We start from the raw sequence: 23,022 nt of genomic DNA on the forward strand, positions 1-23,022 counted from the left end.
CTCGCTTTATGAATATTGGAAACAATAGAGCGTCCCTTGATCCCACACGTCTGGTGGGGACCGACTATATCCTGAATTACTGACTGTAGTCTACGGGCTAAAATCTTCATGAAAACTTTATAATCCACGTTTGTGAGGGCGATAGGACGATATGCTGTGACCTGCTTTAACTTTTCTGCGTCATCGGATTTAGGGATTAGCACTGTATGTGATTTACCATAAGACGGGGGCAATTCATTTTCTTTGTAGGCTTCGTTAAAAACTGCTGTCAGTACTGGCACTATTTCGTGTTTATATGCTTTGTAAAAAGCGGCGCTTAACCCATCAGGTCCAGGAGATTTTCCCAGGTTCAAATTTTCTATCGCTTGCTCGACCTCCGACGCAGTTATCGACAGCTCCAGCCTTTCTTTCTGTTCGTCATCTAATCGCGGCAAAGCGCCAAGAAACTTTCCCTTGAATGCGCTCACATCCACTTCTTGCTTTGCAAACAGCGCCTGATAATATTCAAGAAATGCCTGCTGGATATGCCCGCTTTCTCCAGATAATGCCCCGCCCCATTCAATCTGTTCAATGTAGTTTCGTTGAGCATGCGTTTTTTCCATTCCTTGCGCTCGTTTTGAAGGTGTCTCCCCATCAGCTATATCTTGCGCCCTAGCCCGCACCAGTGCGCCACGATAGCGTTCTTCTTCAAAGAGTTCAATCTTATTTTTTATTTGCCTAATGTCATCCATCCATTTTCCAGGCTCTTCGCTTTCTCTGTCGAGAAGTCTAGCTAGTAAAGATCTTAAATTGTCCTCCTCACGCTTCTCCTCTTGTCGTATGCAGCTTGACCTTTCGATTGCTGCTATTTTTATTTGTTGTTTGCAAAGTTCCCACTGCTGCCATACTTTCAGTTCCCCGCTCGGCTTTAATTTACTGATTTCTTCGTTGACTTTCCTGCTAAAGATGTCGTCTGTAATGAGCTTATCATTTAATTTCCACATCTCCCAAGAAAACTGATTTCCTCGTTTTTTTGTCCCTATCCCACACTTCACTAAACAATGATCCGAAAATGATACCGGTACTACATTGTAGCTACTGCATTTTGAAATAACGTTCGGTGACACATAAATGCGATCTAGCCGTGCATGGCTTGACCGTTGAAAATGGGTGAGTCTCACACAACGCTCGCCCTCTAAACACTCGGCCACATCATCGAGGTTGCACGTGTCTATAATTTCTGAGAGTACTTCAGTGCTTCTGTCCCTAAATGCCGTTGCACTGGTTTTGTCACAGCCTCTCAGGACGCAATTGAAGTCACCCATTACGATCAGGCATTTCTCACAACTGAAGTGCTTCTGTACGCGTTGAAAAAACGCTGTTCTCTCATCCACCGCATTTGGGGCGTACACACAAATGATGCGCCAATATGTTTTGTCGTACAGGAGGTCAACCAAAACAAATCGACCCGAAGGACACGCCGTATATGCCTGAACCTCAAGTCCCGGTAAATTCTTTACAAAGATGACACAACCCGCAGACGTTCCTACAGCGTGGGCGACAACTGCAAAAAACCTAGACGTGAAACGTTTCACCATGTCCCCGGTCTGCTCTTCCCCGTCAATTTTCGTTTCCTTCACTGCCAGGACGTCAATGTCGTGCTCAGTTAAAAGGCGGTACACCTGGCTCTGCTTCTTCTTACTTGCCAGTCCCCTGACATTAAGTGTACCGACTTTCATGGGGAACGCATGAGCCATTTTAATGCAGAAGAAAGAGGCCGGGGACATGGTGCTTACCCTTCACGTCTAGCGCTTGGCTAGACGACATCATTGACACCGGAGCCATCCGGTGCTGGTGCCAGGCCTGGCAGCGGGGGCGGCTTGTCAAGGGCTCTCCTCTCCGTCGACACATTTGATCGTAGCCGGATGGACGACCGCCGTCCTTGGGTCGTTTTTGCCGGCGGCTCTTCGACGCTGGGGGCTTCCGCCTTGGCGTCTTCGGTTCCAGTCTGGGCGTGTGGCCGCTTCGCTGGGGCAGGGACGCCGGTCGTGCGGGCGCCGCTCTGGTCAAGGTTCTCCTCTGTCAGAGACGCTGGCTCGGTTTCTTGGAACGCTGGCACGCTTACTTCACCGCTCGACGCCTTCGTCTCCTTTCTAGTAGGTTCTGCCCCTTCAGGCTTGCGTCCGGCATCGCTGCTGGAGGGTCCCGAAGAGCCCGTCAATCCTGCTTGCGTTTCGGGTTCCTCTATGCCTTTCGCTGATTCTTCAGCCTCGACTACATCCATCAGGAGTTCCGCAGAATCGTCTTTCGACGCCCCGCCCGTAGCCACCGCGTAAGTGCGGACACACTAATTATCCGCGTGGCCATACCGCCGGCATTTCGTACAGCGGGGAACCTTGCATTCACGCCGCACGTGGCCTGTACCATGGCAGCGCAAGCACTGCATTGGACGCCCAGGCGCTACGACAAGAGCCAACTCTCCGGCGACACGTACCTGGTGTGGCAGGTCATCCACTTTCAAGCCGGGCTTCAACTTCAGTAGGACCGTTCTTGTCGTTGAGCTCTTGTCATTGACGCCTTGTATCCGCCACCGCTCACGCGTAACGTCGGTCACTTTGCCGAACGCCGCGAATGCCGTCCTGATGTCGTCGTCGGCCACACCGTGAAGCATCCAGTGTAGCCGCAGCTTTACCTGCTGGTCTTCCGGGTCGATAATGAGGCAGCGGCGTTTCTTAACTTGCAGCTCGTTGAAGGCGAGCAACTTCTTTGCTGCCTCCGTGTTCCGCAGGGTAACCGCCCACACGTGGTTGATGTGGTACGCCCCCAACGCGACCACGTCGGGGAGCATACCGGTCTCGGCCAGGGCGTCCCGGAAATCCTCGACCCGGAACGGCCTCGCTCGCACGTCGCCGTGAAGAAAAACGGTGTTGAAAACAACACGTCCTGTTGGCAGTGTCGGCAAAATAATCTGGTAATCCTTATCACCGCAGTCATCGATCCTGTTTCCGCGGCCGTCAAAGGCCGCTATCGCTGCTCCGCTGGAGCCCATGACCCTGCGATCCGTTCAGCTCGGCTGCCGGAAGCAGAATCCACTCCGTCATGCCAGCTCGATGGTTCGGAATGAACAAAGGCACGTCTAGTGAATACGGTGTCTTCGCTCACTGCCATCCTCCTCCCTTCCCTTCCGGCGAGGTTTAGGTGTCCACCGAGATATGAGAGAGAAATACATTTCCTTTCCTCAAAAACCAATTTACCGACGAGGGAGGCGTAGAACCGAATGGGCGATGGCGTTCTATGGACTCCCTGGCAGCGTTGCAAGACGCTCTCGCGTTCCACTCTTAGAGGCGAAGCTTAACATCTTAACCACACATCAGTGACCACACTTTAGGTCAAAAAAGTGCACCCCCCCCCCCCCCCCCTGAATTTTGACGGGTGTCCACCGAGATATGTGAGACAGTTACTGCGTAATTTTCTTTCCTCAAATACAATTTTCATTTTCTTCATTACGGGCCATCTTCGGCTTTCTTCTTTCACTCCCACTTCCTCCGTTCCTCTACGGTGCGGTTCAGGTGTCCACCGAGATGACAGAGATTTACTGCGCCATTTCCTTTCCTCAAAAACCGTTGCGTTGAAACGGCAAGGCATCGCGCCGAATGGGTGGTGGCGTTCCGTGGACTCCCTGGCAGCGCTACAACACTCTGTCGCGTTCAACTCCTAAAGGCGAAGCTTAAGCTTAAGCTTAATTAGCAGTTAATTAGCATTCAGGCATTAATCAGTAATTAACCATTAATTAGTGATTTGTCATCACTTAGTAATTAGTACTCAATTACATGTGACGCCACCAGTGCCACAGAAGCACTGAAAGTGGTGCGGAAAACGCTTTCGCCTCTACGCACTTTAGACAGTCAAAGTGCCCCCTGAATTTTTAACCTTCTGTGGGTGATGATGCTCGTTGTGAGCCAAACGAATGCAGGGATTTGCGTCGATCGATCGATCGATCGACAGTCGGTCGGTCGGTCGGTCGGTCGGTCGGTCGGTCGGTCGGTCGGTCGGTCGGTCGGTCGGTCGGTCGGTCGGTCACGGTCAGTAGATCGATCAACTAATTAGTTCATAAATAAATAATTTATATAACTACCCATATCTCTCAATACTCGCTTTCAACACTCTTTGTTCAAAAAGCGTTGATAGCCTAGAGCTGTTTCGATGACTGCGAATTATATAATGTTTGAGCGCTACATGCAATTCATTTTGCTTTGTTTTCCCCGAAGTGAGGGGAGCATAACAGGGTGGCATTGCATTCAGCTTTGTTGTCGCTGCCGTGGTTGGAGAAAATTTGCCTATTTCTACTATTTACGCGCACTGGAGGGATTGCTTTGCTTGCATGCTTTCTGAAAGCGAATGTAATTTGGTATGATGTAACCAAATTTTTCCGAGACACTGTGGCGAGGGTGTCGCGTTTTTTAAATTGTTGTAAAAACTGATATGGCTATTGCTAACGGCCGGCTACAAATCTCTAAATGCACTGAAGTGCCTATCGGTAATAGCTAAAAGGTGAACTATTAAAATTTAGGTAAGCACATTTTTGCAGTTGACTTGATTCGCCTGTTTTTGACGTCCGCCAACACTGGTATTATTATGCCGCCAAAAGCTTCTCTTCACCTAGAAAACCTTACTTTAAAAAAATTAGTCATTAGCTTCCCTTAAACGCCTGGTATACGTACACAATACGTTACTTGTGCCCTCAGAAGCGCAAGCTCTTGTGGGTGGGACACAACAGCTGTGACAGTGCGTGGTCGATACAAAGCAACCGATTGTTGACGGCAATCCTAAAGAATAAAACAATGCAATGCGTGTAATTCATATCCTTCGAACCACCAAGAAACCGGTAATAAAGTATCACCAAAGTAAAGGAAAACTTCTAGCTAATGAACGGAATATAAATCGGCGTGAACAGGATGCAAATTACAAACGAGCTCAGTAAATTCCGTCATCGCGATTCACAACCGAAGCTTACCGTGCAGATTTTGGAGTCGCCACCCGATTACATCCAATACGTTGGGTTGTAATTCGTTTGGTTCCTGACTTTATTACTCTGCGCCGGCGTCAGTGTGAGTGTACCTGACGGAAAGGACGAGACGTGATGGTGGTGCCCTACGAGAACTACTTCCAGAAGAAACACTTCGCCAAAAAATTAGATTTTCCTGAATAGATATTCAGCGCAATTAGAAGAGACGAACGTGTCTCATACACAGGTCCCTGAAAAAAAAATGACATTATTGTGACAAAGGGTATTTCGTGAAGATGTCGGAAGCACAAACAGTAAAGCAGTAAAATGCAATGTCGAAGATTTAAATTTCTCTGCTTTGTTTTTCGGCAATACTGGCTAGTGTTAGGTTAAAATCCAGGCAGTTATTCATTATCACTGCTCTTTCAGCTAGGATGCCAGATATTGGGTGGCTACTTCTGTTTATGAGCTGAAATCTAGCCGATGCCACTATCAGGTTACAACCTCTGCTTATATACTGAAGCCATAGTAATGGTCATTATGATCATGAACGTTATCACCATTTTCACGCACCTTTGGTGCAATACAAGACAATACTCCGGCTCAGAGAATTTCATCGAAGATTTCTACATCTGAAGATCCACTGAATGGTGAACTGACATCCTTGACAGCGAGTTAAAATTAGCAACGAAGGATTTACTAAAAAAATCAAACACAACGTATGTTTAGTCGGAGGAACACATCTTTAATCCGGACTTCTTTTCTTTCTTCGCTCTTTCTTGCTTCAGCGCTGTAACTGCGTGATCTCTCGTACCACTCAGTTTGGATAGGTAAGAGCACATCCATAATAAAAGGACAGAATAGCCCCACCACCAGTTTTAAAATTCGGTTTTGTAAGCATCGACGCACGCACGCACGCACACACGCACGCACGCACACACACACACACACACACACACACACACACACACACACACACACACACACACACACACACACACACACACACACACACACACACACACACACACACACACACACACACACACACACGCACGCACGCACGCACGCATGCCAACAAGCACTCAAACAAACACCTGAAGTACACCATAGCCAGTCTTTGGGATACAATTCCAGCACTTGCGAGTACACAAAACACGAGAAACAAATACACAAAGGACAAAAATGGTACAGGAAAGCGAGAGCAGCTACTGCATAATTTTTTTACACGGCCAGTTCTTTATGACATAGTAACATTGCAACCGGCTGTGAGGTGGTCGCAAAGGACAATGCGACAATGCACCGAGGTATCAGTACGGTTAACGAGACTCAGGAGAGGATAGAATTATTTCGAGACCGAAATAGCAGGACGTGTTCGAAGAGGTATTTGGCTTCACACGTTGGGATAATGCTGCGTAGTGGCTTCCCAACTACAGAGTGACCTAGAGTTCGTGGGCATTCGATGAGTTCAAGCGCAGGAACAACACACTGCATCCAGTCACAGGGATTCCACATCAGGAGTTTTTATTACTCGCTGATATACCATTTTCCACATACAAAGTCCTTCACATTTACAGCGATTAGAGTTCGCGAATGCGTCACACAAGGATGGTGCACTCGTTCTTAAGTAAGACGTTACCGAAGAGCAGGAAAATGCTCAGCACCATTCGAAAGAGTAGATTGTCTCCACCAAGTTGCGTTTGCCTGATTGAAAGTGTGGTGAACACTGAATGAAAGGCTTTGTTTCGAGCTAAAAGTTCTGAAATAGAACCGCACCAGGGCAGTACTTCAAAGCGTAAAATAATGGTCACACGCGAATTCTAATGTCCTATGTCACCGAGCGCTGTAAAACAGACTTCATGCTTTCAACAATTTTTTTTTCTGTGTGCTGCAAGCAGTTTTTAAAATAATGTCGTCCAATAATTTAAATACGTGCGTGGGCAGTTCCACCGGACTATCAAAGAAAGCACGAACTAATTATTTGCTAAGTAGATGATTAAGGTCTGATCAAAATGAAGACAGGAGCTCTTATTATAGACAGAATTAAAAAAAGAGAGGTACCTACACAATCCAAATATGCTACCTTAAGATTATAAGGTAGCCGCCACAACGTTTGAGTGATTTTCCTCTGAAACCGCTGATTAGACCATATGTTCTTGTTAGTATCACCTGTCATATACCTGCACAGCTCCTATAATAGAGCCGCGAACGGTAAGTAAAGTAGACAAAATCCGTGTGTTGTCCTCAGCCTTGTGACCTTTCCAGATAACCCTTCAAGTGCAAAACGATAAATCTATTGCACCGATTAGACAATCTCTAGCTGCCCGAATTTGAGCTCTACGTTAAGAACACCTCCATAATGCCCCTTACTCGGTTTTGAACTTCAAATTTATAAGATTTTCAAGTGTAGTTGCTCAGACAGCTTTCTTGAAAGTTTTACGCTCCTCATATCTTCGTTGTAAATGCTCGAGTGTTTACTTTCGTGCGGCGTTCTTTGAAGTGATCACCGTTAAATGCACGCTCAACTGTTATAGCACGCAATGGCACACCAATGAAAAAATGGGGATTGTCTCCAACAAAAAATTGCGGTATGCAATCTGTGTCAATAAATTAGACGTATTGTATTACATTCCCATACAAAGAGATATACCTATATATATGCACAGGGAAAAGGATAACTCTTGCCTTGAAAGAGCTGGGAACACTCCCAGGGGCAACAGGGGGGTGAAACAACCATTTGCAGGGACGGAAAAAGAAGAATTTAAATCAAGTCACCCGCGTTCAGTACCAACCGCCTTCACTGTTGATTTGTCGTTTAAGTAATTTGAATTGAAACATAAGTCTGCGGAGACTACTTCCAGAGACAAGTAGTCTTCAGCAGACAGTAGCACTGCCAGTATCTTTAAATGCGCAGCACTGCACTTAAGAGAGCCTTCTTTGACCCGGATGAGGAAGAACTTCTAGGGCCTCGAGTCGAACCACAACAACAAGTTATCACCATTTGTCTGTCTTTAATCTTCACCACGTTGAGATCACGGTTCTTAGGAGGATCGCAGCTCGTGAAGCCTACGAAAGCGTTGGACGAACACGCTATTCCAGGAAAGAAGTGAATCCTTTGCTATTTCCTCAGGCTTGCCTTTGACCAGCACTAAATCGCAGAAGAGTGCACCGTCAAGAGTTGGTCACTGGTTTTCGCAACACTCAGAGTTCAAGTCACGCCTCCGCAAGGGCGCAGTGCTGGACCTCTCGGAAGATGCTGGAGAACGCAAAGAAGCACTCTGTCTCTCATTCTTCGGACGTCCTTTACAAGAGCGTGAATGCGGTCAACGTGCCTTGTCAGTTCACTTTCCTCAGGACACGACTGTCGTGGTGGCTCCGTTCGCCGTCAAGAAGGATGTCTCTTCGGTAGTCGTTTTCGAAGTACTGCACCGTATTGGCTCGTGGTCTTTGTCTACCACGTTGAGCGGTGCCGTCGCCGTCGTCACCGAAGTGTTCCAGGACTGCGGAAGGCTTGGAATCTTCGGCGTGCTTTGAACTGGCGAGGGTTTCTGGAAAGTGGTGAAGGACTCGACCTTCGGTTTGTCCACTGGTGATTGGATGACGCCGTTGATTGCAAGGGGCCCTATCTCACTTCCAGCGTAGGCGAAGAGGATGTGAGTCTTTGGGTTGTTTGCAAAGCTGGGGTTGGTAGAATCATGCGAGTCCTCGTTGATACATTTCAGTGGTTCGGCCGAGTCCAGCATTTTGCTTTTCAGTACCTGCTGCTCCTGGCCAAGGTAGAGGTCGGGAACGATGGCTGATTGGTCTTCAGAGGAGTAAAACTCTTTGTGGTTCTCCTTTGCGTTTTGTTCTTCGGCGATTACCTGTCGACAAGAAGAATCAACGTCACACTGGGAATAAAGAACAAAAATAAAGGATTCTACTTCGGTTATAATATTTATCGCGCAAGTTTAATGCTCAAAAATAGAGCAGGACTTCGTGTTTACACTTCTGTAACGCATAGATGTCTTTAAAACAGAATTTAAGTCAACTGCTTGGGAAGGTTCGGAAGGGATGCATTTTGGAATGCCGACAAATAGCAGCCATACGGTCTCTGTTCTCCAAGGAGGTGTGTTTCTTTTATAACCGACAAACTGTCACAGATTGAGGTTTAAAGCAGTTGGCGAAACTACCTAAGACATAGTTCTCTACGATCAGTGGTGCATAGACTGAAGCCTTCTATGTTCCGTTGTGGGTACATATGCAATATAAAATTAAAGTTAGGGTTCAAGGTTGAGCACGCCACTACCCATTGGAAAACTAAAGCACATAGGCCAACTTTCTGCCGAATGTGCCCGTCGGCTTTCTTATTGGTAAACCTGATGTCCTAAGTTAAGGATGTCAAGAAAGGCGTAGAATATTCAAATAGGCATATAATATTAAACGTATTTCATTGTATGTGTTCGTCTTGTTCTTATGGTCAGTGTACGTTATTCACGGCAACTTTGCTCATGAGAAGGCAAAACGAACTAGCCCCATTTGAAGTTTTAACAATGGCTATTAAGAGTTGCCGGCATGCTTATGTAGTTTACCAAGCAAAACTAGCAGGTAAAATCGGACGCACTATTATACTTTACTTTCTATTATTTCATTATAAATTGTGTCACTACCTTCGACGACCTTTTCTTTGGCTGTTCTCCAGCACTGCATTTCTTGTCGTCCTTGTGCAAATTGCAGTTCTTCAGCAGCCTTCCGACTCCTGAGAAGCGGGAGAGCCTAGTTGGACACTCCGTGTTATCAGCCGGACCTCCGGTACTGCCACACCCTCCTTTGCTCCAGATATTACTGTTGAACACTACGGTGCTTGTGCTGTCAGTGCTGGTGGACGTGACGCGCACCATGGAGGAGTGACTGTTCTGCTTGGGGTTGGAGTTCGCGCACCAGGACCCTGTTGACGGTCCGCTTCCGCGCTGCTTCTTCAATGTTCCCGTGGCGATGAGCTGCGCCCAGGCGGCTCGGGCTTCAGGGTACTGAAGAACCCGCACAACGAAGATGAGGAAGCCCTGCATCGAGTTGCACACGCAGAAGACGTACTGGAACACGGTCCTAGCTTCGCCCACGGCAAACACGCCGAATATCCACGTGACGCCAAGCAGAGTCATGACGGTGAATGCGCCGCGAACTTGGGCCGCGGTTACTGGAGGGTGGGTACTCGTTCCGGAGTTGGCCCCAGACGTGTGGCTGGCAGACTTTGTAGCTCCAGCCATGCGCGGCTTGAAGAGTACCCGCGTCACCGTGATGAAGACGAGTAGGTTTACGAAAAGGATGAAGCAGGAGATGCCCAGGAATGCGACGTAGTAGATGAAGGGGTTTCGGGAGGATATCACGCAACTGAAAAAGAAAGCAGACGGAGGCACGCAATGACTATCAGTCTTGCTAGGCATGAGAGAAAAAAGAACTAGAAAGGAAGCTTCAATACACATTGAGCGATATCGATCGTTTTACCTAGTCAGACCCTGCGTGTACTATAATTAACATTTGTCTTTGACATAATTTTTAAAAACGCATCATTCTCGCAGCCTAAGTGCCATTGGAAGTCAAAGAGTACTACTCACTGTGGTTCCACCTAGCCAGCTTTTCAACAGGTGTGATACAATAGACCCGCTATGTGCAGCCTCCCAAGTAGGTTGATTTGTCTAAACAAGATTTCTGCTCCCAGCACCCGAACAGCTCTCAAGTCTCTCATGGTTTCCTATGAGATTTCTTATTATTTTAATTTAAGTATACGCAGTCTGTCATACAGATATTCAACTAAATATACACCGAAATACATTGTTGCATGTTAATGTAGGCCAAGGGGCTCGTATCAGAGAGCATGGAAAAAACTGTTAAGGGAAGAACTATTGGACCTAGGGGTGCCAAATTTTGTTTGTACATTCATTGAGCCACGTACGCTTGATAAATTCTTTGGGATTAACGCGGACAAGGCGAAATTTTACTCGAGTACGACGAGCTGTAAGCAGGGGTAAGCATTAGCGAAAACAGTTCGTTTATATTCAATAACGCAAGCTGCATTGAGATTGTATGCACACAGTTTATCTTAAATGAATGGTTCTTTCATGCCAAGACTCCTTCGTTAAATATACTTACTACTCATCTTGGCTCCTGTAAGGCTCCAGGTCTATAGCTAGGCAAATTCCAACAACCGCAGCTGGAATCCCTGGAATAAAGGAAACGAGTGCAGTGAATTGCGCAATATTTTAAAAGAAAACATTCGCTTTATGCTGCACCACTTCTATGTTCAGCTGTAAAATTCTCTGCAGTACGAAGAGAAAGCGAGGTTTGACCAGAATTCATAATAAAAGACACTGTCGCAGAAATGCACCCAAAAAATGTTGGCTTTTTGATTAGCGCGATTTCAAATGCAGAACACTTGATGTGTTCCACATGAGCCAGACATATCTACACTAGTATAAATATACACATTGTTTCGACAGAATTCTGGGTCCACATGCCGCAAGAGACAGCGAGCGACTGCTTAGTGTAAGATTTTAGTGCTGATGTGTGGATCTGTGTTTAAACATCAGGAGTGATTTCCCTGTCTAAAACACATATTTCGCGCTAGCTTAATCTTTCCTTACAGCCTACGTATATGTTCCCTGCGTTTATTTTTGAAGAACGACAAATATATTGCTGAAATAGTTCGCTTGTAGGAATTTCAGCTACCAAGATAATTGAATTCATTCTCGCGTGAAGGTAGACAAAGTACGCAGGCAATGTTAATCAGAAAATTGCGCCGCAAAAAATATTGGCCTTTTAACTTGCATAAAAATAAAGCTGGAACAGGCAAATGCTTACAAACTGCAAAATCGCAAATGCAATGCACTAATTATCGACTGGACACAATTATCTTCCCAAACCTTCGTTGAAAATGGGGCGAAATTTGACTCCAGACGCAATCGGCGTGCTCACCCCAGGCGATGAGGACTCGTTTCAGCATGAAGCACGTCTCGGCCGAGGCAAACACGTGCACGAGCATCTGGTACATGTTGATGGCCTCGACGCCCATCCAGGCGAGGCAGGCCAGCAGGAAGTAGTGGGTGGCCACGGCAGTGCCCAGACACAGGTCCAGGCTGGGAAAGCGCTCGTGTAGCGAGCCTACCAGGAAGGCCACATTCAGCAGCAGCATGGCCGAGCACAGGTTGAGCAGGATCTTGCCCGACCGGTGCTTGTTCAGGCACCTGCCCGACGACAGGGTCGAGGAAGCAAGAGGATGAAAGAACAACTAATTCCGCGTTTCATGGTCTGAAGAAAAAAAATTACAGGATTGTTTTTAAGTCTGCGGACATGCGAAAGCCTTTCCCTGTCGTCTCTTTCTAGCAGAAACCGCCAGTACGAGCCGCCTCTGTGCGCAGCTAATAAAATTGTTACCGAATACACTTTGGAAATTTCAAAGTGTGCTTGGCGGAAGCCTTGTGTTCAATCCACTGCCGCTTCCCCGAATCGCTTGGCGCAGAATCACTGGGCCGCTTCGGAGCCATGCGTCTCACTCACTCGACTGCAACGAGACGTCTGGCGAAGGAGCGGCGGTGCAGCTGCCCCCGCCGACGCGCGCGAGCTCGTTCTACCTTGGTACTTGGTCCTACCGCTACTGTGTGACGTCACGGTTGCTATGCACAGCTGTGCCCCCCACCGGCGCGCCAAGGAGGGGAGGAGGTTGCGCCGCTGCGCGGAGGAGAGGCCACAGTTGGCACGATTCCAGCGCACGGACGGACACCGCGAGCATGAGCCATTAAAGGCTTTCGCCTTAAAAGGTTACGCATTCACTCACTGGCACGGATGCCATAAAGGTGGGCCTAATCAGAACAGTGCAAAATTCGCTTACCTGAAGAGAGCGTAAGTCAGTATGGTGAAGAACAGACCGACGACCGACATGAGACATCCCACGTATGATATGAGCGAGAGGATCCGGTAGTGGTGACGTGACGTCGACATTCCGGGCATGGGATCCTAGTGAAAGAAAAAGGCGCCTTAATATGAGGAATAAACGTATCCACATTCCTACCGCGACTTCTCAGGTATACAAGAATAGGGCTTCGTTATCATGCACTGTCTCGGTATATCTGTTCCCTTGACCAAGACCGAGCACAAAGGACGGCATGTGAATGTTAGATGTTATTTGGCAAAGCGCGATGTAGAAAGTTCTGTTCATGCCCATCTTTACAGCGCTGCAGAGACCTGTTGCGTCTTGGGTGTTCCTACAAGTTAGCCATTGAAGCTGCCATTCATTAAGAAGACAATAACGCTGTTACCCTTATTCGCCATCCTCAGTAACAAATCGCTGCAGTAGCCTTCGACGCTTCCTTCGAAGTGCATTGATAACATCAGACGGAGGTAGCTGATTGTACACCACTCCCTTGCATGAGAAATAGTAGCCCTACTACAGTGCAGCATACGAGCATATTGTCAGATTTGGATATGCCATTAAAAAGTAGTACGCTGAATAGTAATGACATTACAGTATTTCTTCCTGGTCCAGCGACCAGCGAAGACCAGCGAGAATGTCTTCGAAATGAAACTCTTTATTTGGGCTGACTTGCGCCCGCAAAGAACTGAATCACTCGGCGGCGGCGTAGCAACAAGCGTGCTCGGCGGTCATCGAACAGAATGACCGCCGCTGTAGGCCGTGCTCTCTTTTAAGCTGATAGCGAACATTCGAGATAAAGCTTTAGAAGTTACCAGAACATTCTGGCGCAAACTAGAATCGGCTCCGTCCGGAATGCGAGCATTCGAGATAAATCTAGGCGCGTCTTGCGTCACAAACGAAGCGATAAAGCGGCGCGTAGGCAGCCTTGAAGCATGAAGAAACAAACACTACAAACGAACGCTACAAAGATTCGCGGCAATATCAATTTGGGGGTACTACACCTCTTTTCATGTGGCCGTTGTGAACAGCTGAAAATAATCACGCCCCCTATTTGATTTTTTTATACTATGAAAACCTTATTATAAATTAGCGATCAAGGACACAAGCTTTCAGGACGCATTTACATGAGGCAGTGGGGAACGAAAACGTTATTTGTTGTTTCTGTCTTTTATGCATATATTTAAACAATGTAAAGCGCGCTATAATATGATAGTAGGTTTTCGTAGCGCTTTCCTACCTCCGCTTTGCAGTGTTTTGCAGCGTCAGCCCACTGTAGCACATTCTATTCCTTGTGATTATGGCGCTAACGAAGCCTGAATAACAAAAAAAAAAACGGTCGATTCACGGTGAACAGAGTCAGGTCTCACCAGCAATAACGAAAAGGCAGTCATGTGCGTCGAGCTGCACACGGTAACGTTCCCAGACCGGTTGGTCGTGACACCGGCTGTCGACCACTCTTTTCCTGAAACGATGGTACATTCTTGAGCAAACATTCTTAGGCAAGATTAATTTTCAGAAACAAGTGCTCAGTGAGAGAGTACAGACGAAATACTTTACGCTCAGATATGTTAACAGTTTGAACTGCTCAGGATCCGCATATATATTCATTACAAGTGCTATAATCAAAAGTTAAATGAAGAACGCGTGTGATTCTGAAACACAAAACCTTGAGCATCGGAACACAAGATTACATGTACCGGTCATGTAGGCTTAAAGTTTATGGTGCTCGACGCCTGAGTACAACGTAGCGAGATCGAATTGTGGCCGCGGCGGCCACGTTTTGAGGAAGGCCGTTTTCTATGCGATGTCAGTTCAGATAATGAATTCCATGCGGCAGAAATTAATCCGGAAGCCGCTAATCTCTTAAACTCCACTTCGAACTTACGGAGGTTAACTACTTTATGCCAATACCAACGAAACTGTTTGTCCACTAAATCCCCAAAGACAGTCCCACTTTGAAGCAATAAGCTGTAACACATGGCGCGAAGCAATCGCCATCCAGGATTCCTAGTTATATAGAAGAATGTAGAACCCATGTTCCTGTGCAATGTCTAGCAGGCAACATGTGAATTTCGGAGCAGCTCAAGGTAATCTCGCACCGTTTTATTTACTCGCGCTTGAGGCAAGCTAAGAACTGAGCAGAAAAGTGGTAAGGTTTTAATCCTACTAAACCCAGTAGACGCGCGAATGTATGAATTCGTTCTTCACATCTCCTTTCTGTCATCTGCATGTACACGTAACCGCGTTTTTCGCTCTTCGTCTTCACACTCTTTCTCTCCACTCGGCGGCAGCTGGCGCAACGCCCTCCGCCTTTAGCTACAGCTGGCGCGACGTCCTCCTCCCATTGGCTACAACTGGCACGACGCACGTCTGAACTAATACGAACTTACCAGAGCTACTCTGCGGCTTACGTTAAGTTGTGCTTTCGCACTGAAACTGAAAACAAGGATTTGTCTGTAGGTACTCACGGTGGTCGTCCCAGTAGGCACAGATGTATTTTTCAGTGCTATGCGTCGGGTAGGAGTAGATCAACGGATCGGTGAGGTTCTCGATCTTGCTGTCACCTATCTTTGCTGACAGGACAACTTGGCCTGTATTTGGTCGAACAAATGGACAAGGAATCAACGTAGACATTTGGCTGCGAAGAACTTTATGCACTCGTTAACACGTTAAGTTAAGCTAGTCGGTAATGGCTTACTGGATTCATTTTCTCAGCGGTTTTTTACGAAAACAGACACTAAGTCTACGGGACACAAGGAACACCCGCTAGACTTCAACTGACTTTTTCCGGACGCATACGTGACATATAAGTTTTCACTGAGCATGCGCAGATGCCTCGTCATTCACAACAGTTCGGACTGCTACCTCCCCCCTCCTGCGTTAACCACACAGCTGGGTAAGAGAGGGAGTTGAGGTATGCCTCATGTAACCCTCTACTCACCTGCGTTGATGAGGGAAGTCAGGCTGCGGCGAGCTGGCCGGAAGAACTTGTCGTTTCGGTAAGAGACGAACGCTATTCGTGGGCCTTTCTCCACCTCGTGGATGGGACGGTACGGCTCGCCCGCAGCCAGGCGGGAGTTGTTGATCGCCATGCTCAGCGCTTCGAACGGGATAGTGATCACGATGTTCTGCGAAGGCGGCGTTAAATGAGAAACAAGGTGTGTGGGGAAAAATGAAATGATAATAGAAGCTCTTATAGTAGGATACAAGACAAGAAGCCAGTGGCCATTACCTCTCAAGCAAGGTTGTCTAGCCGATGGCGGAGACCTTTTACCATGACGTCGCGGTTAATCTGATTTCACTTAGGCACTTGCCAGTACCCTGCGATTTCACGCTATACTTGCGGTCTAACTTTATGGCAATGCAAGGAAGACTAAAAAGGAAAGGAGGCGGTCCTTTGTCCCGTACCATGTGGATTAAGCTTCTCAGCACTAGCCAGCCTGCACACTCTCTCCAACGTCGCCAACGTCTTCTCTTCATCCCTCCGCTTTCCTAGCCGGAAAACTCCACTCCCCACAGCATGGAGACAAATGACCGTCTCCTTCTCTTTCCATCCTAGCAACTTTTCTATTGCAACTACGACGTCATGAGAGCCGGTCGACAGCATTGGCTGGAACTTTGAGGGCCATTCGCCACTTCGTTCATGATTTGTATCCTACTATACATTTTTCTCCTACCTTGAAGAAAAGTAACAGACACGCTCGCCTCCCCCCCCCCCCCCCCCCCCCCCCCCCCCCCCCCCCCCCCCCTTCTCTTTCGCCGCTTCACCGAGAACTCTGTCGTTTAAAAAGAGATAGAGACAAACGTTTAATACAAAGAGGGATGCAAAAGTCAACGAGAGGTACTCGGCTCCGGTTTGCCACTCCACACTGGAAAATATAAAAAGGGAAGCAGATAAAGAGAGAGAGGGTGGAGATGGGAGGTGATAAGGTCTTAGGACAAAGTACAGCATGAGGTGTCTAAGACGTAAAGCACATGTCCACACACACACTGGCTAGCATTTCAAGCCGTCTGGACATTTCAAAAGCCGTACCCCTCTACCATGCTAGTGGTTCTTCTTCGGCCTGGAGTACACCGTTGTTCATGCATTCTCAGGATTGAGAAGTTTTTGTTGCATACTGCTCGCAATTCCATAATGCTAGCCTCCACGTAAGAAATGCACATGTACACACGAACGCTCACCGATTTCACTCACATCTACGTTCTCCTGTCCGTCGCCGTCCCCGGAGAAGTCCTCGTGGAGGTAGTGGTCTCCGTTCGACCGAAGCGAGAAGCTGAGGAAGTCCTGACCCTGAGAGAGTAACTTGGGGGACCAAGCCACCGCCTTGACGACCAGGTTCTCGTTCTCGATGATAAGTGCGCCTGGCCCCAGCACCACATTGGAGGTGAACCTCTCCACCGCAGATACCAACCTGCGCGTTGCCAATGGAATCAACTACATGACCCTGCTATCTCTCGGAAGCCACTTTCATAAATGAATACGGTACACATTACATTCATTACATTCAGTTAACTGATGCAGTAGCGCTTCTCTGAATGACCTCGAAATGCTCCAGTTTAGTGGAAGCCACGAGCGAGTTACTGTGGCTGTTTTTCTAAGCTGTCAATCGATCTTACACTCAGTTGCACGCGATATCGGTCTTTTTGGTTTCTTAGTATTCAGTCCACAAATTTATCAGGGCACTGGAAATCACTGTATATGATCAGCGAGTGTCGGAACACAGCCCACGTGAAGGTGGCTGGCCTACCTGCTTCTAATTTTACATAAGCCTCCATGTCTCGCTGCTAAGTTCGCTGTGCAAGCACAGCCAGATTACTCTTTCTCTGCTTCACCTCGTATATGTCAGTATGCACCTGCAATGTAACCGCTTAACTTTTCAACACAGTCGGAAACCGTAGTGCACCCGAAAATGCGCGTAAAATTTGCAAAAATCACTTTTTTTTTGCAAAATAAAAAGCAACAAGAATTAGTAAATAGCTAATTTAACTCTCTTCTCTTTCTTGCCATTTCTTACTTTCGCGGCATTTTATGTTCATTGTCTGATCCGGTAACGGCTGAACTAAAGGCCGTTTAAATTTTTCGTACAAAATAAGAAATCGAACAGCATATTTTGGCGAGGAATTTAATTTGAAATAAATTCGTGACGGTTCAGAATCCTGCGAGCTTCTGAGGAGGGTAGACAGTTGAGACTGAACGTCGGCATGTCAAACTTTTGCTCAGGTCAAAGCGCTGCCTTTTGCAAAATGCCGAGTGAGGGCGAAAAACACACTACCCAACAAGTGCACGGTGCCAGTTACGAGCGCCTATAACCACTCTGTATGCGAAGTGCTTCAAAGGGGCCCACGATAACATAAAGCCAGCGTACTTTTCAGCGGCGATCCCATTGGCGTCTCCTTGCTCGATGACGCTGTCGTTGAGGGCCAGGAAGTTGCTAATGACGTGTATCATGGCTTGCGCTATCTGAAAGATAAAGTACATGGTTCATTACACTCAAATTACTCAGCACTTTTCAGAAAGGTATAAAAAATTGCTGGCGGTTCAGCATTGCTAAGCACATATATTCTGAGAAAGCAGGTGTTTGCAGGTGGACACCATCGCCCCGTACCTGAAAGCGCGACTGAGGTGCCCACTGACCCAGGGTGCAAGTTATGCGTCTTTCCTTTCCTCAAAATCAACGCAGTCTACGGCGTTGTCAACACTGATGCCGAAAAGCCAGATTTTGAGAACGACGTATTGTATGACAAGATCCAGGCGCACGAAGATGCTCACATTTACTATGACACGATTACTCTTCCTCAATCACGCTGCACTCACAAGCTTGAACATAATGTTGCAAAAATAGTAAAAATTTTGTGCTAACTGGCCATTCAGCTACCTTTCAATTAACGCGTAATGGTATACTTGAGGATGACCTGCAATACTGACCTTCCCGCAAACGTGTTGGATACTGATGTATTCCTGGCATCACGCTGCAGTAATTAGTAGTTATCGTTTACATGCCAAAGGCGAGTAGCCTCATTTCAGACGCGACGTCAGAGAGGACAGTTCGCCTCCGTGGAGCTATTCTGCTGTACTGGGTTCGAACCTAAGAACTTGGCTCTGCAGAAGAGCGCCACAGCCGCTGAAACGCCATGACAAGTGATACGTGACGCTAACGTGGAAAGTGCGAAGAAATATTGTTGCGAAAGCAATACTACGCTAGTCGCCGAGCCATTTCGCGGAGCCAAGGAAAGGCCATACTGCGCATGCGCGAAGTCACGTCACACGGCGCACAGCTGGCGCGCCGCCGCCGTCGCTGCGCGGGTGACTCAGAGGTGCTGTTGCAGCGCTCGCCAGTTGCGCATGCGCAGTAGCGGCCCAAAGCTAGCGTACCGGGACTGCCACCGCTGCCGCGCGTTCTGGCGCTCTCCATCGCCTCTCTCTCTCTTTTCCGATGAGAAGTAGCGGCGCACAGCTAGCGTGCCGGGGCCGCCGGCACGCTAGCTGTGCGTAGTGACGTCATTTGTTCCTCGCGCATGCGCAGTATGGTCGTGCAAGAGCACGCGAAACGGCGAGACTGTGGGCAGTGTAGCTCACGCAACAATATACAGGGTGTTTCACCTAAGATTTCTGCAATTTTTAAAAATAAGCTATTTGAATTAGATGCGCGCTTTTTCTGGCATAGCATTGTCAGTGGTGTAATACATCATAATGGAGCTAAGACGTGCTAACTAGCAGGCTTGTTAACCAATATTTAATAGTTAACTTTTAAACTGTTACCGTTGGGCTCCTTAATTATTGAGAGGCACGTAGCACACCGTGAGTTATATCCATATCAGTTTTTAGAATTTCGAAAACGCGGTTACCCTTGGCGCTGTGGCCCAACCAATTTCGCCTACATCGCGCCAAAATACATGCGGTTTGAGAAGCTTGCAGGCAAAGCAACCTCTCCAGTGAACCTAACTCGTCGTGATAGCCAAAATTTGTTGGGCCTCAGCGAAGGATAATCGCGTTCTCGAAATTCTAAAAACGGATATGGACATTACTTACGGTGTGCTACGTGCCTCTCAATAATTAAGGAGATCAACTATAATAGTTTAAAAGTTAACTATTAAATATTGGTTAACAAGCCTGCTAGTTAGCACGTCTTAGCTGCATTATGATGTACTACACCACTGACAATGCTATGACAGAAAAAGCGCGCATCTAATTCAAATAGCTTATTTTTAAAAATTGCAGAAAGTCTTAGGTGAAACACCCTGTATGTCTATGCGCAGATGTTGCTTTCGCAATCCTCCAGGTTTAACCAGAGCTAAACCACAGTCAATTTTTCGACCCGTTGCTCGGCTGTTTTTATAAGTTTGCATTTCACTTCGGTGAGATTGCTACTGTACTATACGGGCATCGGTCCGATGACTCACAATGCAGAGGCGACCTTACCTGAGCGGCTGAAAGCTCACCTTGATGTCCTTCACAGCGTAGTCGACGATAGGCTCGATCTTTTCGGCGAAGCTCTGCAGCTGATCCGGCCGAATGCTGCTGGGTTCGTGCGTGAGCAACTCAAGCTCGGAGGTGACATTCTCGGCTGCTTGAAAACTCTGCGGCAGAGTAGGTGGAGCAAAACAGCATGTTTTGCTAGTCGGTAATGGTTCATGGTGGAAAGAACGATAAGACGAAGAAAACGACGTAAAAGACAAGGCCGCACATTTCGCCTATATTACGCGGTTGTATGTCTTTTATCGGAGTACCGTTCTTTCTTGCATAGGTATAGCAAAGGTCACAATCTTCAATGATTAATTTTTCTTGTTATCAATACGGCAGCAGACAGTGCAGCCACAGCTTGATACCCCTAAATGAGAAAAAAATTCAGGGGGCACTTTGGCTCTGTAAAGTGCTGCAAGGCGAAAGCCTTCCCTGGCGCACTGTTTGGCATTGACTGCGAGACTTTTTGTGCTGTTTTAGTGCTTTTTATTTCACCTCACACTTTGACTACACATTACAACTACACACTTTAGCTGCCGACTTTGGCTGCTTCTTTAGCACGACTCTCTCTCTGCTTCGATGAGTTCGGTTGTATCCATGGCTCTGTTCGCAGTAATGAGGTATGTAATGTGGTCACCCACGGACGCCTTACGCCCCCTGTCGGAGCGGACGACAACTATTTTATTAGTTGTCGTCTGCTCCTAAAGGGGGCGTCAGGCATCCGTGGGTGACCTCATTACTGCGAATCCGCGCACTCTGACGTCATAACCATTTCGACCAACCGAAAAGCGTGACACCTTTGCTAACAACGTTCTGTCAACAAGCTTCTGTCGACAACTATGAGGCATTAAAGGCTTTCGCCTTAATATAAGTGAGCATGATGCTTTCCCTTGCCTTGTATCGGCAGTGCTGGGCGGAGACCTTCATCCAGGCGGTCTGTCCGTTAGAGAGGAGACGGCACTTTCGGCGCGCGTACTTGTACTCGTTGGCCGGGTTGTACGCGCCGTAGGGGCACTCGACCTTCGCCACCGAGCCGTGCGCCACTGGTTGCCAGTGGAAGGTGCCCTTGTCCGTGTGCTGGAACTCCTCGGGGCACGAGTCTGTTCGGACAGCGGTCGTGTAGCGCAGTCGAACGAAATGTGCTTAAGAACACATAAACGACTGAAACGTACGGCCTCGTAGCGGACAAAGATCCTGACCTTTTCACACTGGAACATCAGTAAACACTTAAACGCCATTATCTGCGCACATAGAGTATACATGACGCTTGAGGAACGCACTCAAAGCTGTCGTCAGTGACAACTTTACGAAGCCGTAAGCACCTATACATTTAAAATACACGTTAAGAAAGCTATCGGCCATGGAGACATAGTGTATATAACGAACTTACATGCCACATGATGTGACAGTTACATAGAGTACAAAATGATATGCACCATGGAGACCATTGAGCATATAAAGAAGTATAAAAAATCATACATCACGATGATGTAGTCCGAAAAAAGAGAAAGAACGATAGTGTTGCCCTTTCATTGACAGAAAGGAAAATAGAACCGTAATATAAAGTATATAGAAGGAAAACAAATAGTAAAAACTACAATAGCTGCTGGAACAAAATATAAAAAAGGCTTCTTCTGCTTTAGGCACAATAAGCATTTTAGCTTACCATTAGCACGATCGTCGGTTTGAACCAGTCGGAGTTTAACAATGGCAGAACAGAAAGAACAAACGCAAGTATTATTGTGTATTGCAGTGGTCGTTGCTATTGTTGCGAGTGGCTGCGTGTTAATAAAAATAACAATGGAAGGAAAATATGTTGCTAGCCGCAGCATCTGCCATCGAAACCTTAAGCACCTGAGCTGCGGCTAGCGGGAATAAAAGGGCGGGGAGAGGGAAATAAAGGGGGAGCGATAGAAGAAAGAATAGGGGTAGGGTGACAGTGCACACTATGTACGAATACAGGACATGGAAGTGGTATCGCATTGGCCCTAATTCATTTTTTTTTTCGTGGAAACATTGCTCCATTTCATACTAAATGTCTTTGTGCTAACACGCAGCACAATGCGGAAAGTTACTGGCGATTTTCCCGTCATTTTAGGTCCTCGATATATCCAAAGAACATGCCGCCGTTGCTTAAAGAATGGGGCTACTGTAACGGACAGCTCTGAGAAACGCATCCAAAATGAAGCACAGTGTTTGCTTTCACCTATGGAATGTTTCGCGACTTCTTTGTCACAGGTTGATCCCGAGCTGAGTCTCAGTGGAAAGATGAATAAAAGAAAACGAAAGTCTACTGCGGAAATTATACTCGTCGCGCAGTATTCAAAAAGGTGAATTGAAGGACGCATGTACGCCCGTATTATTACATGCAATGCCATCCTCGATTCGGCTTCAAAGCATACCTTTGAGTTCACACACCGGACCTCCATAACCTTGCGGGCAGTGGCAGGTGAAGCTGTTGATTCCGTCCTCGCAGTCTCCGTGGTTCTTGCATGGGCTGGACAGGCACTCGTTGACGTTCTCCTCACATAGTTCTCCTGCCGTACCAAATAGAGCGTGCTATTCAAAATCACGACACACTAGTTTCGATACTGGTGGGCCTTTACATGAGCATGACAAAGTCGGGCTGAGAGCTGGCTGTCGCGCCTTAAGGGGTCGAGCTAAGCGAAT

The 23,022-nt window shown here is 47.3% G+C and overlaps 2 protein-coding genes across 2 annotated transcripts in view; both read right to left on the bottom strand.

The window, feature by feature from the left end:
- Positions 1 to 1,630: 1,630 nt before the first annotated feature.
- On the bottom strand, positions 1,631 to 2,294 carry LOC149335616 (uncharacterized). The gene is made up of 2 exons (XM_089553847.1): positions 1,776 to 2,294; positions 1,631 to 1,692 (listed from the first exon to the last, which is right to left on the bottom strand). Exon 1 carries the CDS (start codon positions 2,261 to 2,263, stop codon positions 1,796 to 1,798), a length of 468 nt encoding a protein of 155 aa, XP_089409973.1. The 5' UTR covers positions 2,264 to 2,294; the 3' UTR covers positions 1,631 to 1,692; positions 1,776 to 1,795.
- Positions 2,295 to 6,491: 4,197 nt separating this feature from the next.
- The window catches only part of LOC149335617 (uncharacterized), a 178,971-nt gene continuing 162,440 nt past the window's right edge, over positions 6,492 to 23,022 (bottom strand). Inside the window, exons 8-20 of the mRNA XM_089552198.1 lie at positions 22,755 to 22,889; positions 21,247 to 21,452; positions 20,331 to 20,468; positions 18,257 to 18,351; positions 17,086 to 17,302; positions 15,832 to 16,018; positions 15,359 to 15,481; positions 14,258 to 14,352; positions 12,849 to 12,973; positions 11,936 to 12,204; positions 11,114 to 11,183; positions 9,634 to 10,354; positions 6,492 to 8,847 (exon numbers count right to left, since the gene is read on the bottom strand). Of these exons, the coding sequence (XP_089408324.1) occupies positions 8,335 to 8,847; positions 9,634 to 10,354; positions 11,114 to 11,183; positions 11,936 to 12,204; positions 12,849 to 12,973; positions 14,258 to 14,352; positions 15,359 to 15,481; positions 15,832 to 16,018; positions 17,086 to 17,302; positions 18,257 to 18,351; positions 20,331 to 20,468; positions 21,247 to 21,452; positions 22,755 to 22,889 (2,894 nt within the window). The 3' untranslated portion in view covers positions 6,492 to 8,334. The remainder of the gene's footprint in view (positions 8,848 to 9,633; positions 10,355 to 11,113; positions 11,184 to 11,935; positions 12,205 to 12,848; positions 12,974 to 14,257; positions 14,353 to 15,358; positions 15,482 to 15,831; positions 16,019 to 17,085; positions 17,303 to 18,256; positions 18,352 to 20,330; positions 20,469 to 21,246; positions 21,453 to 22,754; positions 22,890 to 23,022) is intronic.

This window comes from Amblyomma mixtum, chromosome 7 (assembly GCF_055824585.1).
Source record: "Amblyomma mixtum isolate Tamu chromosome 7, ASM5582458v1, whole genome shotgun sequence".
Classification (NCBI taxonomy): Eukaryota; Metazoa; Arthropoda; class Arachnida; order Ixodida; family Ixodidae; genus Amblyomma; species Amblyomma mixtum.

What these genes read in the sequence shown, in the direction of transcription:
- LOC149335616 (XM_089553847.1), bottom strand. Translation starts at nt 2,263, where the DNA reads ATGGATGTAGTCGAGGCTGAAGAATCAGCGAAAGGCATAGAGGAACCC.